Raw genomic sequence first — 20,007 nt, 5'->3', positions numbered from 1 at the left:
CTTGTAGTTGTTGTTTTTTTCATATTATTAATTGTATATTAAACTGGTAAGGGTTGATGAGGAAGACACGCAGTCGAGGAGTGATACCGAGGTTGAAAAGGCCCCCTTGCTCCAATACCATAGATGTCTGGGTTAATTGCATTCGTGGTGTAGGACAAACATTTGAGGGTGCTGCTGAATTTAGAAAATTTTTGAAAAACTATTCTGTTGCTACCAGACGTTCATTTGTGTATGTTAAAAATGACAGTGAGAAGATTATTGTCATTTGTACTGAGAAGAGCTGTGAATGGAGAATTTATGCTTCGAAACATAAAACAGACAATATTTTGGCATCAGAAATTGTATGTTGAAGCATATTTGTGGTGAGAACAATCTACGTAGCAGAGGGCATCCTAGAGCTGATGCGTATTGGATAGCAAATGTTGCGAAAGAAAAATTGAGAGGAGAGCCCTCTTATCGTCCTTGTACAATGCAGCAGGACTTGCAAAGAGAATTCGGGGTAGAGTTAGAATATCGCAAAGTTTGGAAGAGTAAAGAGTTGGCGATGCATGATATTCATGGCACATATGAAGGATGCTATGTTAGATTACGATGGTACTGTAGTGTTGTTAAAAAGACTAATCTTTGTAGTATTGTTGAGTGTGAAATTGATCCTTTGACCAAAAAATTCAAACGGTTGTTCATCTATTTTCATGCGTGTTGTTTGTTTTGTTAGTGGTTGTAGGCCATTGATTTTTTTGGATGATACTCATATAAAGAATAAGTATAAAAGATGTATCTTAGTTGTTGTGTCAAAAGATGCAAACGATGATCTTTTCACAATTGCCTATGCCGTAGTAGATGCTGAGAATGATGTGAACTGAGATTGGTTTTGTTATCATTTGAGAAGTGTGCTCCTTTCCAATTCATTATATTCGACGAGTTCACATTTTTATCAGACAGACACCTAGTATCATCAAGGCAGTGAATCAACTATTTCCTGGGAGTGGCCATGCTTATTGTTTGAGACATTTTGTGGATAATTTTGTGAAAAAGGTAAATTCTAAATCACGTATCCTTGACCAATTGTACTGTAAAATTTTCATATTATTTGATTATTTTAAGTTGAATGTAAATTGTTTTTCTTCATTTTAGGTGTTGAGAAGTTATCCAAGACATAACAAAAAACATTGGTCTTCGGTATTTAAGAAAGCTGTGTATGCTTTGTCCTTCCAAGAATATGAACAACATATAAACATTATATTCGAGTCAATGCCACTTGCTAGAGGTTTTATTCTAAATTATGATCCACAGAGTTGGGCGAATGCATTGTTTGTTGGTAATAGATGGGGTGTTATAAATAATAATATTGCCGAGTGTTGGAATAGTTGGGTTAGGCCAGCTCGTCATCTTCCTATTGTTGGTATGGTGGATCACATACGCGTGAAGATAATGAGCATGATGCACCGACGGCGTGAATCAACTTTACCCATGAATAGGGAATTAAGTCCAAGAAAATAAAAGTCTGTTGCAAGCGTATATATCGAATCAAGAACATTAAGAGTGCATCATTCGTGTAATTGGAAGTTTGAGGTTGTTGATGGTGAAAAGTCATTTGTCGTGGATTTAGCAGATAGAACTTGCTCATGTAGAGCTTGGCAGATCAATAAGCTTCCATGCAAGCATGCCTGCTCTGCAATTGAGTCGAAATCATTGTCATTATATTATTTTTGTTACAGGTATTTCAAAATCAAGATGTATAGTGCGGCTTACAAAGGAATTATTAACCCAATCCCAACTTTTGACAAGAGTGAGGCATGTGTTGATGAATCCGATATAATCCAAGCTCCTTGTGTGAATAGTCAGCCCAGTCATAGAAAGACGAAGAGGATACCGTTGCAAGTTAATACACGTGTGTCAACATGTGGTCATTTTCATACGAGAGGACACAACAGACGCAGTTGCAAAGAACCTATATAGTAGTTGTAATTGATTCAAAAATTTGTGTTTCTATTTTTTTGTTATTAGTAAAATTTTGTAACAGACTTTATTAAGAAAATAATCTACTTTGCGCTACACATATGTAGGAGAACGCGATTATAGGAAGGGGGTTCAAGCATGGAATTGCCCTCGAGACGACATACACGTTCGAGCGGAAGCATTGCTGGATTGAAGTTGGCTTGAGGCATTTGTGGAACCAACTATTGTGATATTTTAACTTGATATGTGGTTGTAGTGTACTCTTGGCATTTTGTGTTGTCTTATGTTCTTTCGAAACCAACTCCTTTTGTGGTAAACAATTATGCCACACATATGACTACTATGTAATATTCGTATTTGAGAAATGCTCTTTTTCATGGATGTTTCAGTGAAATATGTTTTCCCAGTTACGAACTAATCAAATTAGTCGTTCTTTTTAAATTTTCAAATGGCAGGTACTAATTGCTATGTAGTTCATACAACTTGTATTTAATTTGGAATAAAACTGAATAAATTTGGAACTTATTGTCTGATTATTACAATAAACAAAGCTAGAAGTAAAATTAGAACAAGAACAAAACACGTGCAACCAAAACAACAACATATTTATACGATATGGTCGGGCTCTGATGTTCTAGTAGACTGGTTTTCTAGCACATCAAATGACGAATGCTCCTTCTTCTTGTAATTGAACTGTTCTGTTGAATCATGGATGGACGATGATGCAGATTGTTGATTCATTGAATATACGTAGCTCTCTCTACCTTGCTTACTTGGGTCTGGTTTGAAATTTGATGATTTTTGGAGAGATTCACCGTGATAATAGTCGTACCAAAAAAACCGATTTTTATGTTGCAGCTCACGAGGACAAATATAATACAACTCTCCCGGTCGGGTCGAACGTGGTCCGGCTCTTCGTAAAATCATTTCTCCGAAACCACATAAACATTGTGGTGCAATATTCATTTCCATTGTGCTCGATCTTGAAGAATGAAATTTTATTTTGAAAAGCAAAACCTTAACCAAACGAGAAAGAAGAAGTGAATGGATAAAGTGTACCGACACAGCTTAATAATGAGGGGTAGGTGGGAGTCAAAGTCTATTTTTATTATTTTTGTTTTATTGTGAGGGTCCAAAAGAGTAATTTTAATACATGTGACATGTCATCTTGTTCCGTAAATCAAACAGATTATTTCGCAAAATTCAAGGATTGTTCCATATATTAGACATTTTGAGCCGATACACCTTAGCTATCTTGGTGCATTTGCAAACGATAAATCTCAAGTTCACAATGGCATGCCATTTTCTGCCTTAAATCAAACAGATTATTCTGAATATGTCTTGGGTTGTTCCAACTAGGAGAGTGTGATCCACAAATGGTGCTCTCATTGAGTCATGATCAATGTATTTCTCCTACGTCTTAGACAATGTAGAGCACAATACATTACTAGACAAAGAGTTGAGTGATGGTTCTACCAATATCTAAGGATTGAAAACTTCTCTCCACTTGTGTCATGCAATGTATTATATGATTTTTGTGCATGTTAACATGGACATGTCTTATTGTTCCTCAAATCAAAAATATTATTCTTCATAATGCTGAGATTGTTCCTAATAAATAAAATTTTGATCCAAATCCACTTTCACTAGGAGAGTGTGATCCACATGACCCACAATGTTTGTCCTACAATTGGAACACATTGTTCTCAATTGAATAATATTTATCCCATCCATGCGTACTAGTTGTTTTCGATCTCTCATTGAATTGTTCTTAAAGATGAGAGGAATTAGAGTAAATGATAGTTCTTAAAGACGAGAAAACATCATATTAAACAAGTCATGAGTTTGGATTTCGGACAATATACCCTTATTATATACATTGGGTGGAAATGTACATCCACAAATGGTGCTCTCATTGGGTCATGATCAATGTCTTTCTCCTACACCTTAGACAATGTAGAGCACAATACATTACTAGACAAACACTTGGGTGATGGTTCCACCAATCTCTAATGATTGAAAACTCCTCTCCACTTGTTTCATGCAGTGTATTATATGATTTTGGTGCATGTTAACATGGATATGCCTTATTGTTCCTCAAATCGAAAAGATTATTCTTCATAATGCTGAGATTCTTCCTAATAAATAAAATTTTGATCCAAATCCACTTTCACTAGGAGAGTGTGATCCACATGACTCACAATGTTTGTCCTACAATTGGAACACATTGTTCTCGATTGAATAATATTTATCCCATCCATGCGTAGTTGTTGTTCTCGATCTCTCATTGACTTGTTCTTAAAGATGAGAGGAATTAGAGTAAATGATAGTCCTTAAAGACGAGAAAACATCATATTAAACAAGTTATGAATTTGGATTTCGGACAATATACCCCTATTATATACATTGGGTGGCATTGGACATCCACAAATGGTGCTCTCATTGGGTCATGATCAATATTTTTCTCCTACACCTTAGACAATGTAGAGCACAATATATTACTAGACAAACACTTGGAACACATTGTTCTCGATTGAATAATATTTAACCCATCCATGCGTACTAGTCGTTCCAATGAAATATCATATTGTGCCTTAAATCGAACAAATTATTCTGAATATTTATTGGGTTGTTCCAAATATCTGACATTTAGACCCGATATCAATTTCACTAAGAGAGACTGATCTCGATGACCCAAATGATAGTCCTCAAATTTGGGACAAATTGTGCTCGATTAAATCTAATGTGTCCTATTACCGCGTATTAGTTGTGCCCGATCTCACTAACCGTATTCTATATGATTAGTGGTATTGAAGTACATGATTCTGAGTTATTTACCATTAGTTCTTAATTTTTCTTTGCATATTCAACTAGTGATCCGTAAATATCATTTTCAAACCAGACAAGAGATTATTCCATTGACAAAAGAGATTATTCTAAATCTCTGATACTTTCATCCTAAATTTAATTGTACAAAATATGAGTTTAATCGAACTTGTTTAATCCCAAATAGAGTTTTACAAAATAATTTAAACATACTTACGTACGGTATCTACATAAACCATAAAATAATAAAAAGATTATACATGTTAATCAAAGTTGTTTTTCAGCATTCCCCTTTCGTGACTCAAAATACTTGCAGCCAGTCTTGCACGGTAGGTGTTCATCTTCACAGAATTTTGATATGTCCACATTTCATCTGAGTCACGGGCTATACATTCTACCACATGCATGCATAAACACCACAGTCAAGTGTTTCACCTTGATGACGCATACGTTCCCTCAACACATCAGAGTCTGGTATGATGAAATTTGAATGATGACGAATCCAACCAACTAAAAAACATGCCTTCAAAGATAAATATTATCAAAACACATTTATACAATTCACATAACATGACACAATGAAGACTCACCAAAGTTCTACATGCCCTTAGGCTGAACGAATCGGGAAGTGAATTTTACATTTTGAATATCCCTTCCTTTGCATGAAACACTAGCAGAAACCAATGCGCTCTGCTATTGATTGGAAAAATGAGGTATTTGCATCTTTTAAACAAATCACCATTCATTTTTTGCAAATATAACTTTGAGGCAGAAGAGAGTCGCGAAAAAAAGGAGCCGTAATCATTGTTTTGAACCTTATTTTTTTTCCAAATTTTTTGAGGTGCCCAAACAATTCTGCTTGCAAACAAAAGAACAATAAAAATGAAAAACTAACTCTAGCGTATAGTATATATATCAAACGTAAAAACATTTAAATTTTACTAACCTACACCAAAGTGTCCATGCAAAATATTTCATTTTCATTGTCCACAATGTATTTTTCCATCATGCGCATTTGAACATTTATAATCTCATGACTAACAAGATTTACCAAAAAAGAAATCACAGAAAATGACCCTGGTAAATGGACAATTCCGTCTTGTCAAACATAAACACTACAAGAAAATACGAATTATTTTGTATTCAAAAAAGATCCCAAAAAAAATTTAAAAAAAATACACGATCTTTCAGATAGAAAATCATACGCTATGTTATCACTCGAAAGATATTCTGTCAACAATTTTTTCTCATCCTCGGTGGCTTTTTCATGTCCACATAAATCTGTTTTACCTCGATATTCACCAGTCCAAGCCTTACTCAAGTCGTTATCAGGTAGCTCCTCAACATCAATTACTTTATTTGCCTACGCCAGAATACACAAAGATAGTAAAAAACAATAAATATTTCCACGAATTAAAATATAGGACTTCAATATCAAATAATCAAGGTTAAAGTAGGTTCCTATCAAAGTCAAACCTTTTTCTGCCCTTCCTCTTTGGCGTGGTACTGGGTGGAGTCACGAACATTGATGGTTTTATTTTCTTTACCCGATCACCCCTCATTCTGACATTATCGACAATAGAAGATTGGAAATTAATGATTTTCTCAACCTTCTAAGAATTATCGTCAATCTCATCCACCCCACCTCTTTTCTCAGAAGTATCCTCATCAATACGACTTTCAACCACATTGGTTGAAATATCACCCGCATAAACATTATTCTCTTTAACTACTTTTGTTACAATATTATCCAACAACTTATCAATCTCATTCAGATCTTCACTACTACCGTCATATGATCCGTTAAGAGAATTCTCTCCATAGGCTTTGCTTTTTTTCATTCCCATGTCACCACTTTTTTCATTTTTATCCCTCTCAAGCTCAATACCAACAACACCTTTTCCATCCCCCAAGTCATCAACACCTATACTTTCTTTCATCTCAAACTCGACACCAGCCACACCCTTTCCCTTATCCAATCCGTCAGCACATACATCTTCACCCTTATTCAATTAACCAATATCTGGAATTTTGGTCACAACCAATTTTTGAACAACCTCACCTTCTGCATTCAAATTTCCAGATAAACCAACAATTTTACTCGTAACCATTTGGTCACCATCTCCCCATTTTTCCTTCAATGAGTAATCAACAGAATTATGGACAGGCACATCAAAAAAATCAAAAAAATTACCACCTTGGTCATGTCTCAAAATCAACTCTTCTTCTTTAATTTTCTTATCGGCCCCATCAACACCGTCATCAGAACTCGGATCATTGTCAACTACAACATCATTTCTTTTGCGATTTTGAGCAACTTTCTTCTCCAACACTACATTTTCTTTCAAATCAAACAGCTTTCTCTTCGCTCCAACTCTCTCACGTTTCAACTGTGCACAAATGTGTTTCAACATTTTTATCTCAGCCATTTGTTTCTTCACCGTTTTGTCAAGTTCACAATTATCTGGACTGCCTCCTTGTTCCTTCAAAACTGGCTGCACCAACTACAATAATAAAAATATTAATACAGAATGATTTTTTATTTCTAAAAATATCAAATAAAGGATGCTACTAGAATTACCTTGTTGTCCAATAACATTTCCTCCTCTAGAAAGGGATATATTGACAAAACCTGATCAAAAAATAAATATATATATTAATGCTCCTACATTTAAAATAGGATAAGTAATATGAAAGATACCTTGGTTGAAGATATGAAATCGAAAACCGATTCATCTTTGACAACATCCAAATGGATCTTGTTTTTTTCCAAACGAAACAAATGAGGGAAGATATGAACACCACGTGGTATAACTAATGATGGAACTCTCTCGTAAAACCAAGACAAAGCCAAAAATTATATAGGTAAACAAATTCAAAAAATTAATAGCATAATAATTGATAGAACTTAATACTCACCATTAATCCAACTATGCAACCATCCAAGTAAACTTTGCTTCCTTGATTATATAATTCTCGGTAAAGAAACCGAAACACAGCATCTCCCCAAGCGAACTTTAAAATGTGCTCAGATCATCCATATAAGGAAAAATAAAATCAGGAGTAATATAATTACCGGTGGAGAATATTATACAATTGAATACAAACAAAATAAACATCTGAACAAAATCATCAATGTCAGCTTCAACATTACTACTCGCAAGTGAAACAAGCTTCTCTTTTTATAACAATCCTGTTATTGTTGCTTATTTTTCTTCCGAAGTGTCGAGACAGGAAGTTTTATTCAAGCTTGAGATCCAAATCAACTTGTTGACCTCTCTGATGCAAACCAAGCACGATGGAGAAATCTCTTGATGTGAAAGGAATGGAAATATCACCACCAACAATGAAAGAGCACGAAGGGCTATCAAATCTTTTAAAAAGATAGTCTACTCTGCCACTACTCACTTGAAGAACTGACATGTCTATCCATTTACCAACTGGAGTATCCTTTATCCTACTGAGTTGTTAGTTACCTATAATAGGCTTCAACTCTTCCATGATTTTTTTACAATAAGAAGGGGAACATCGTGTAAATATTACCTTTCCACTATTCATCAACTCAACATCATCATTTATTTCCTATTCATCGGCCATTTCTAATATTTAAAAATTTGTACAAAATATTATCATTATCAAATCAAATAATAAAATATGGAATGGTCAAGAACAACCCAATCATATTTGGGAACAATTTACAATATATTTACAAAAACTGGTCATTTGTCGAATAAAAGTACCAACACATTTGACAACAAAACCCTAAAAAATTGGGAAAAAACGAAACTAGAAAATTTTTTAAAAAATGAGACCAAAATTATTCATCAAAACGCTAAAATTGTTGGTTACTAGCGAAAAATAATATATTGTGGTCGATTTCAATAATAGAATACATGTTTAACCTGTTTCTGATTTCTTCTTCTTCTTCATCATCATATTCGGTGATTTTTTTCCTTCCTCACTTTAACAGTGCCTGAACCTGACTTCTCTTTCGAATGTTTGTCTCTCCTCGTCATCGGTGCCATAATCAAGACTAAGAAGATTGTCGCTAAAGATCAGTGATTTCTGTCGTCGAAGAAGAATCGGTTGATGAGGGAGGGAAATAAACGTCTCTGATAATATTAAGTATTTCAAAAATGAAGAAAGGGTATTGTGGGGTTATCAAAGAAATTGGGGGTAGTTTGGTCAATTGGTCAAAAATAGGGAGCTCAAACATATTGCAGGCATTTGTCAGGGAGGTAGAGCACAAAATCTCTTACACAGGGATTGAAGAATCATTTGAGTTTCCTCTTGAGAATTTATCGATACTTTCCCCATATATATATATATATATATATATATATATATATTTCTGTGTGTGTAGTACCCGCATTTATATTTTACTTTGATAATGCGCATTTCTATATTCTGGATGGTCTAATTCAGTGTCCCACAAATTACATAAACAAGTTAAAAACTATTTTTTTGAGTACATAAACAAGTTAAAAACTTAGAATTAGATTAGAAAAGATTTCTTATGCCATCATAACTTGTGAGGTCAAACATATCTCACTTTTAAGCTGTAATATCTAATATAAATATCAAATTTTAAGTTATTAATTAATTAAAAAAATAAAAGAAAAAAAAAGAATTTCATACATCCCAAGCCACTCAATTAGGAATAAAAATGAGTCGGGTTCGGTTTGGATTTCATATATGTGCCCCCGTCCCTATTTATTATATCCATTCACATACTCATCACATATACGTCGAGTAATCAGTTTTCATCTTCATCCTCATATCCATCGGATGATGGATACTCATATCCTATCCAAATATCGTATTATCACATTGTTGGGAAATTTAATTTTGGAGTTTACAAAATTATAAAGCTTAAAATAAGGCCAAACTAATCAAGCAACTAAGAAGCGCTAAACTGATATTTGGAGCTAAAATACATTACGCTCAACTACCGCGCTCAACTGGCTAGAGATGCTAAACTGACTCCATCAGTCTACACTCGCTAAACTGACTGCATCAGTTTACCCGCATCAGTCTACTACCTTTCCATTTCTGGATAAGTTTATCCGTACTCTGACACACTCTGCAGAAGGTAGTGCCGCGATACCAAGGGAAATGTCGGCTCAAGAATTCATTGGTGATAGTGACAAATTCAACGGGAATAATTTAAATCCTATCAGAAGATCAATTTGAATTTATGACCATTGGCAATCCAAAGGGTATAAATAAATATCTTGATCGATCAAAGCAGAATGCTCACGCCCTGAAAACTGTGCTATTTTACAAAAACATTCAAAGCTTTACACGCTCAAGATTTGATCAAGGAACTCAAAGCACAAACGCCAAAGTATTATTCTGATCATTGTAGGATCAATTTTTGTGCCATGGATTTCGAGTTGTATTTACTTTGTTCTATCATCAGTCTAGGACTGAAACTCGGGTTTTGTACTAGGAGTTCTTGTTTAGGAAGTGTCTAAGTCCTAAACTGGATCGGGGTTTTGCAAATTTCTTGTAAAATTCAAAGTCTTCTAGTGATATCCTTCCAAGGTGGAAGAAGGGGTGACATAGGAGTGTTTGAAATATCCGAACATCCATAAACAATTTCTTGTGTTATTTCAGTTTACTCACCATCACCACCCAACCTAAACTGATACTCACTCAGTGTTTCAAATCTGTAATTTGACATATTTCCGCACATATTTTGTTTGTCAAATTACATCTGACATTAAGATAAGCCTCAAAATTAGTCACTAAACCGATCAAGTTCAATAATTCTTACTAAACTGCTTGAAAGTATATTCACCCCCCCTCTCTAAACTTTTTACCGATCCTAACAAATGGTATCGGAGAGGTTCTTATCTTATTCTTAAACACTGTATCAAAATGAATTCATTCAGCAAGATTCCTATGTTCTCCAAAGAAGATTTTGACGATTGGAAGATTCGTATGCAAGCACATCTATCAGCATTAGATGATGACATGTGGTTTGTCATCACTGATGGACCTCTTGCAATCACCAAAATCAATAATGTTATAGCTCTTTCTGGCGGTAGTACACAGTACATTGAGAAACCAAGAATTGAGTGGACTGCTGAAGATAAAAAGAAGGCGAATCTTGATAATGTGGCTAAAGACATCTTGTATAAAAATCTTGACAAGAACACTTTCAGCAAGATCAATACGTGCAAAACTGGGAAAAAATTTGGGAGAAACTGATTCAACTTTGTGAAGGAAATGAACAAACTAAAGAGAATAAACTGTTTGTTGCTACTCAAAAGTTTGACAACATCAGGATGAAACCTGATGAATCTATGACAGAATTTGATGAGAGAGTAAGCAGCATTGATATTGAGCTTAATGGATTGGGAAAGACATATCCTAACAGGGAAGTCATTCTCAAAGTTATTCGAGGTCTTCCCAAAGAATGGGATGTGAAGACAATGGCTATGAGAGAATCAAAGGATCTGAACAAACTGGAGCTGCACGATCTGTTTGCAGATTTGAAAGCCTATCAATTTGAGTTGCAAACTCGGGAGGAAGATCAGTCTACCTCTCAACTGACCAAGGCCTTGACAGCAGTCAAGATAGAATCACCAGCTCAATCAGAAAAGACAACAGAACAACTGAGCAGTTATGCTATGTCCTTATTTGTGAAGAAGTTCGGCAAGTTTATCATAAGAAATCAAGAAAGATCTTACAGAAGAAACTTTCAAAAGAAAGATGCAGTCAAAGAACCAAGAAGTTTCTTCAACTATGGGAAAACAGGACACTTCATAGCTCACTGTCCCAAACCAAAGAACTTTGACAAAAAGAAAAGCTCAAGGGATGACAGACATACTTTGAGACATAAACATGAAGCACTTGTTGCAAAGGATAGCAAAGCCAAATAGGAGAAAACGGATAGTGATTCAGAAGTATCCAACTACTCCTCCAGTTCCAGTGATGATAAAGAAGAGGTCAAGTGTCTAATGACAAATGACCATGAGCAAGCTTCCACCAGTGAACATGTATTAGATTTTAGTTCTGAAGATTTAACTAGAGAATAATTAATCACAGCACTCCACGACATGGCAAATGAGTATCAAAATTTGTACCTTGCATTTGATGAAGTCAAAGAAAAGCAAAAGGACATGCAAGATATCTGAACTGAGTCCCATTGGGAACAATCAGTTGAAAATAATTGTCTTGAGACAGAGATTGCTATTTTTAAGACTGAAAATGAGCAACTCAAGATCAATGTCATGAATTTTACTATAGAAAAACAAGGGATGGATGATCTAGTAAGTTCATGGAATAGATCCTCGAGCACGCTGACAGAAATTCATGATTTACAAAGACCTCTCCATGACAAAACTGGTTTAGGGTATGGTAAAACAGTTGAAACTGGTGAATCAAGCACTCTGCCCAAACTGAATATGTGCAAAGGCAAGTATATCAACTTTGTACGAGCAGTTAGGGTAAACGAACATGATAAACTTATCATAATGACTTGGCAGTCCATAGAGCAGATGAACAGGAAAATGTTTGGTATTGGCTTCAATCCTCAGGAAACTAAAGTTGAAACTGCTAAAAGTCCTGAACGGACTAACGCAGATCAACCTAATCCTATGAGAGGAAATCGAGGTCAATATCATAATCAATGTCCAGTTCAAAAGCGATATAGGCATTTCAAGGATAATGGAAAACGAAAACATCATATGGTATCACAAGCACATCACACTCCACAACCTAGGGCACGTAACTTAGTACGTACCTATAGGAACACATAAACTGGTAAAGTGGTTAAAGTATTCCAGGTTTGGGTTCCTAAAGGATTAATCCCTCGTGGACCCAAATAGATATGGGTACCAAAAGTTATTCAACTTTGTGAATGCGGGTAACAGTTGCTAAAGAAATAGTAGATGAATCATGGTATTTAGACAGTGGATGTTCAAGACACATGATTGAAAATAATAAACTACTGTCTGAACTCATTAAATGTCATGGTCCCACTATCACATTTGGTGAAAAATCATAGGGTAAGACCGTGGGTAAGGGTAAGATTATTCACGGTAATATAATCATTCAAGATGTTCTACTAGTTGAGACTTTGAAATATAAATTAATCGACATTAGTCAAATGTGTGACTATGGGTACTCTGTTGAATTTCAAAAGCTAACTTGTCTTGTTAAAGATGCCTCTGGTAACACTATTTTGACAGGAAACAGATGTGGAAACACATATAAAGTATGCTGGAACATTCAGTCTAGCAAACCAGTTTGCCTCGTAGCTTCCAACTCTAAGTGCAACTGGATTTGGCACAAGCCACTAAATCACCTTAATTTCAAGTCTATTGCCAGTCTGAGTAAACTCAGCTAGTAACAGGACTGCCTAAAATTGATTTTTCCAAATACAAATTATGCTCGGCTTGTCAATTTGGGAAGCAAGTTAGGTCATCTATTTAAAACAAGGGTTATAAATCATCTTCCCGATGCTTGGAAATATTTCACATGGATCTATTTGGTCCAATACCAATAGAAAGTTTAGGGGGAATGAGGTATTGTGGGGCCTCGGGTTTTTAATCTCATTCTTAGGGCAATTAGTAATTAAACATCATTAATTAAACAAGGAAGAAAGAAGATCAAACAATTTTTTTTTTCAACTATGGGTGCGCTCGGTCGGTCAAAAACAGCCGACCGAACGCCCCTTCATAACCCAACTTTCGGGTTGGGAATTCAGGGGCTATGCCCGGTCTGCCAAAAAGAGCAGATCGGGATCAGCTCTGGGCAGTCCTTTGCTCTGTTTTCCAGAAGCAAAATTTGATCCTTTCAACCACTTCAATCCATCATATTGAAATCCCAAAACATGTATACATACATAGAACAACATCTAAACATGTGTACAAGTAGTTGATACATCAAACTGGAGGTTTGGAATTCAACAAAAGCATGAAGTTATACAAGGTGTTCATCAACTTCTCAAGAACAACATTCACAAATGTTTACTATCATGCTTGCTAGGACTAATATACATATCGATGCATCTATAAACAACCTGAGTCCATTTCTAATCTTCTCTCATGAGCTACCCTCATCGACTATGCCAGATCCTGCCCCATCTGTCATCATGTACACATACAAAACAAGACAACAGCCAAAAACGTCCGGTGAGAATACAATCCTCAGTATAAAAGATATGTGAATGCATTTAAGCAATATCGAATCAACTAAAAGAATATCGCTTCAAGACTCAAGAAAATATAGCGCGCATCTATCAAAAGAATCGATTCATATCAGTCGTTGCCATCAAGATTCGTATCCGATATTGACATGGATATCCATCTATCGTAGCCACATCTGACTAGAAAATAAGATCATATCTGATCTTGGAAATTTATCAATTCATATATCATATCATTTACGACTCAACTAAAGATCCACTACCTGTGATGGATCGACAATCTTACGTTCTAAACAAGAACATTCAAATAACTCTAGTATGTGATTTTGTCGAGGAAACTCAAGATATATCTATCTCGAGTATCAATTCCTCTACTAGATTGATATCGTTTTATACCTTTAAATCTCTTGGTTCTTGAGAATTCAAATCTGAAACATAATCAAGAACACAATTTCAACTTCATTCAAGTTCAATCATATCAAAAACCTACTCAATAACATCATTCCATCTTCAACTATAATGATTCAAACTTTTATCACTTCTACTTCGTTTTGAAGGCTGCTATGTCGAGTCGATCAAGCTCTTGTAAAATGCTGAAATAAAGTGTTCATAACAAGATATATCAGCAACACATCATATCAACCTCAGCTCAAACAAACAATATTCAAACTCTATCAAATTTGTAAACCGACGGCTTAGCGATTGAAAATCGATAACCGACACAATATCTACTTCGAGCCAACAATCATACACCACATGTATCAACATATTATCATCATAAACCAGCACCTCAGAAGTACTAAATCTTGAAATACAAGTTGAACATCATATCAAATGCAAACGACATTCGTTCATCGTTCCGATTTCACATATGCAAGATATGAGACTTCAAGAACATGAATAAAGTATAAAAATCTGATTCCTCCAATATCCTGATTTCAAAACATGCTGGAACGCTTAAAATACTTAAATCAAATCAAAGCCCTCGTTATAAGGATCGTAGCACTATTTTCAAAACTAAAATCGGACAATCGGATCAAAAGATACGAGGTTTTGAAAAGCAAAAATCAAAGGAAAACTGAAGGTCTCGGCCTTTCTCTTGAACATATACTCTGAATTCTGAAGAAAATATGTGTGTACACATACACAAGCTGACAATTCATTTAACAATTCGGATAACTTCAACTTTAATTGCAATTTAACCCCTAGAACTTCATAAATTGCAATTTAGTCCTCGGACTTTTTTTTAATTCAATTTCAATCCAAAATAATTTAAGAATATTAGAATTTAAATCAAAACTCCAAATATTCCCAAATTAACTATACGCGGATTAAAATTAAATAAATTCGGATTAAATAAAATCATTCCGGGCCTTACATTTCTCCCCCATAAGGCATGAGTTCGTTCTCGAATTCATATGCAATCTGTATAACAGTCTGTATACACATAAGATAAAGAATAACAAAAAACTGAATAAGAACTCACATCAGTGGAGTAACTCTGGAAACCTCTGTTTCATGTCATCTTCAACTTCCCATGTAGCCTCTTCAACTCCATGCTGATTCCACTGAATCTTCACCAATGAAATGGTCTTGTTTCGGAGTTGTTTCTCTTTTCGATCAAGTATCTGAATAGTCTTTTCAAAATAGCTAAGAGTTTCATCCAATTCAGCTTCATCAGGTTGCAAGATATGAGATGCATCAGGCTGGTATTTACGAAGCATCGATACATGAAAAACATCATGTATTCCAGACAATGATGGAGGAAGAGCGAGTCGATAATCAAGATCGTCTATCTTCTCGAGAATCTCGTACGGTCCAATAAATCTCGGCGATAGTTTTCCTCGTTTGCCAAATCCTACTGTGCCTCTGAATGGAGAAATCTTCAAGAATACCCTATCTCCCAGATCAAAACATAAAGGCCTTCATCGTACATTGGCATACTTAGCTTGTCTGTCATGTGTTGTCTTCATTCCTTTCTGTATCTACTTCACCTTTTCAGTCATTTCTCTGATCATATCAGGCCCAAGTTTAGGTATTTCTGACACATCATCTCAATACAAAGGTGATTGACATTTCTTCCCATACAGTGCTTCGAATGGAGCCATTTCAATACTAGTCTGATAAATGTTGTTATACGAAAACTCCACCAGTGGTACTGACTCTTGCCAAGAAGTGTTAAAATCTAACACTACAGCTCTTAACATATCCTCAAGTGTTGAATAGTGCGCTCTGACTGTCCGTCAGTCTGAGGATGATAAGTATTACTCAAATGTAATTTCGTACCTAGATCTTGTTGAAGGCTGTGCCAAAAATGTGATGTGAATTGAGGATCTCTATCAGATACTATAGATTTTGGCACTCCATGCAGTCTTACCACTTCTTTGACATATAAATCTGTCATCTGGTCATGTCTATATGTCATTTTATATGGAATGAAACATGCAGACATCGTCAATCGATCAATGATCATCCATATATCATCGCATCCACGGGATGATCGTGGTAATTTCGTTACAAAGTCCATGGAATTGTTTATCATACTGTAGCTCATTATTTATAGTCAAAATTAGTATTATTTTTAGAGGTAAATATGTGTACTATCTCACGCTTTAATGTACTATTCATTTTGAAATTCAAACTTTTATGTGTGCCACATCATTCACTTGTCGTATTGACCAAGTCACACATTTTTACACCCTCTCATTTTATCATAAACTCTAAGCCTATACTAATTTCATTTGAATTTCTCTATTGATTCACAGGAACTACTTCAAATGCTACTTCATCTGCAGTTTACATTCTCAACGCCCTTGCCGTCGATTTTGAATCTCTACATGGGATGGATAAACCAGGCATAACCGAGATTTGCACTACTCTTGAACAATCTGGGCTTCGATCCTTTTTGGATATCAAGACTCTGGATATCTATCAAATGGATTTGGTGTCGTTATATGGTAGCGCTAAGTTGCGTCACGCCCAAATTACCCAACTCAATCAGATAACCAAAACATGTAGTAGTGTGAATAGGGATCGTTCCCACGAGAAAATGGAAATTTAATGTGTTCTAAAATAAAATAAAGGGGATTTTTGAGTTTTAGATTAACTACTAAAATTTAAAAATAATAATTAATGCAATTCATAATAGCTATCATGCAAGATTAAATTATAACTGAAAAATTCATTGAAAAACAAGTCTTGGTATCAGTCGACTACACCATTGATATTTATTTATTCAATCATCGATTCCTAAAAATAATTAATCCTATCAAATATTCATCATTGAAAATCAAATTCCTGTTCTTAATCTTAGTTAATTAGACACCAGCGTTCTAAATTAACCCTTACAAATAAATCAACCCAGATTCCAGCGATCTAGATTTAAATTTAAGGTAGCATTCAAACTAGTAAAACTGATGAATCTAGACAACACAAATATCAACGATTTTATTTAATCTAGTAAAAAGTTGTTCCTACGATTCAACAAATTCAACAGCAGAAGATATTAAACGTAGTTGCTTTCCAAATTAGTTGATTCAAACAATTACGGAAGAAAGGAAGAAATCTAAAGTTTAGCTACAACGATTCATGAAATATCAAAGAAAAATAAAAAAGAAAGGAAGAAATCTTGAGAAAAGAGAGAACAATAAACCTAGCCGCCAAGGAAAAACTTCATAATCTGATGATTGATGTGTAAAAATCGGAATCGAGACCTACTAAAAGTCTAGAGTCTAAAATAAAATAGTTCCCAAAAATAAAAATTCTTCCCAAACAGACCCGCTCGCTCGATCGGTCAAATGTTGCCGATCGATCGAGCCAAAAAATGTACTCCTAATGTTTTGAAAATTCTGCGAACCGCTCGATCGATAAAATGTTACTGATCGATCGAGCCAAAATTTCATAGCCTATTGTCCTTCAAATATAAGGCGGCCGCTCGATCGGTTGAATGGTGCAGATTGAGCGGTATGAACATTACAACAAAAAAATGACATTAAAATATGCAACAAAAACATAACTATCAAATTCCCCCACACTTACTCCTTACTCGCCCTCGAGTAAGTCATGTAAAACAAAATGAAACAAAACTAAACACGTAAGCTAGGACGATCAGGCACAATATAGCCTCAGAAAAGTTTTCCCACAAAAACAAGTGCACATGTACTTTCGATCATCAATGATACGCCTTCAGTCGAATGCAAACGTGCGTGTGTGACATGCACCCCAGTTACATGCAACTTCAAAAGGAAAAGCTTCAAGATTGTTTGCCGACCTAAAACAAATCAGTGCAAGTCTCACAATCAAGAACTCTTCTCTCAACAATCCATCAACCAACACAACTCTCTTGAGATAAAATTCCAAAAATTAACTGCATATGTAGCTATAACTAGATAGGATTCGAATTTCAATCCCCTCGTCTATAGCCCAAATGGAACTTCAATCCCATGAAACCCGCAAACTTAGCTATGAAATAGTGAATAAGATTTCATTCACATTCCAAGCCCGGATGGAATTGGTATTATTATTTATTTAATTTTTTTTTCAAGATTTAACCTCATTTTATCCGCATACTTAGCTACAAACAAGACGAATAGGATTTCAAACATCTTGTTCGCAACCCGGATGGAGTCAATGTCTCATAACATGTTATAATTTTTTTAAAAAAATTGTACCCAAGAGAGTATATGTTATATCAAAAAGATATGAAGACTCAAGAACTATCAAGTTTCACAAATACCTATTGTTGTACAATGGTCCAACAGACATCCATAATATCGAATACTTCACTACACTTTACCGGTTAAACATGCGTACTTAAAAATATTCAACAATCAACCTACGGTGTCTCAAATCCAACCAAGAGTAAAAATTTTCAAAAAATTCTCAAATTTTTTTTCAACTTCTCATCATAGGCTAACAATCTTCATCCTAAACTTATGCATACGACACACAAACATGAATAACAACGACAACACAATGCACAACGAAATGCAATAACACAACAAAACAAATGCAACAACATGAATGCACCCCCCCCCCCCCCCCCAACACTTAAATGAAGCTTTTCCCTCAATGCATCAAAACATAAGACAAAAACAACAACGAAGCAAAGTGCAATGCAAAAATGTAAAAAAGAACTCCCCTGGTCTAATGGTCGGTGGCATCCTCCTCTTCAAGCTCGAGCGGAGGAATAGGAGCGGCATACTGGAATGGGAAGGGCGGCGGGTATGGGAGAGTAGCAGGAATGGAAGTCGGGTCAAGGCCAAAATACAAAGTGAGATTGCTCAATAGAGCATCCACAGCTTGCGAGTTGTGAGCCACCACAGTATTATATGCATCTTGGTGATGGGCGAAGGCGGTAAGCTCACAAATAGCATCGGCTTGAGAGCGATGAGGAGGCTAAGGTGGTCTTAGGGTTTCCAGAGGATGATAAAAATGGTCGTTGTGCACGAAGTGCTTAATGGGATAAGCCCTCTTGGCCTCGATAGTGGCTGCGTCGATCGCTCGCTTAGGTGGCAACCACTCTTCATCAGAACGAATTGAAACCCCGGCGCGTATGCACAAAGCAGTGATGACCATTGAAAAGTAGAGACCCATGACGGTGGAAGCAATCGACCGGCGGATCTCGCTATGGACTAGACGTCCCTAGTTAACTGGCCACTCCATGTCAAGAGCGTAAAAGAGGAGAGCATGCTCTAGACTGACTTCACTAAAATGCAATATCGGCATTAGACGCCGAGTCAGAAAAGCATGCCATGTGGCAGGAACCACATGCAAATAGCGCTCCTTAAAATTCAATGAAGAAACAGGGTCAACCCACGCAGCTCCAGGATAGGCCAGTTGGCCAAGCAACTCCTCCAAATCCAAGTCAAGTTTTAGGCTCTGATATAGAGAATCATCGACATCCGGCGTCTCAAACAAGGAATTCAACTCCTGGGGAGTAAAAGAAACCAATTTTCCCCTAACAAACGCCTTATTATCCGTCCTCTCTACTGCATTAGTATAAAATTCACTGACAATGGGTACGACAGCGGGAGGAGGTTGCTTGCAAAATTTTTCCCAAC

General features: G+C 35.7%; 1 protein-coding gene across 1 annotated transcript; it reads left to right on the top strand.

The window, feature by feature from the left end:
- Positions 1 to 343: 343 nt before the first annotated feature.
- LOC140889781 (uncharacterized) lies at positions 344 to 2,189 on the top strand. The gene is made up of 7 exons (XM_073297507.1): positions 344 to 594; positions 716 to 854; positions 943 to 1,035; positions 1,135 to 1,371; positions 1,567 to 1,637; positions 1,719 to 1,794; positions 2,067 to 2,189. Exons 1-7 carry the CDS (start codon positions 344 to 346, stop codon positions 2,187 to 2,189), a joined length of 990 nt encoding a protein of 329 aa, XP_073153608.1.
- The last annotated feature ends 17,818 nt before the right edge of the window (positions 2,190 to 20,007 follow it).

Source organism: Henckelia pumila, chromosome 3 (assembly GCF_033568475.1).
Source record: "Henckelia pumila isolate YLH828 chromosome 3, ASM3356847v2, whole genome shotgun sequence".
Classification (NCBI taxonomy): Eukaryota; Viridiplantae; Streptophyta; class Magnoliopsida; order Lamiales; family Gesneriaceae; genus Henckelia; species Henckelia pumila.
The sequence above is the reverse complement of the archived record's forward strand: the minus strand, read 5'-3'. Positions and strand labels throughout refer to the sequence as shown.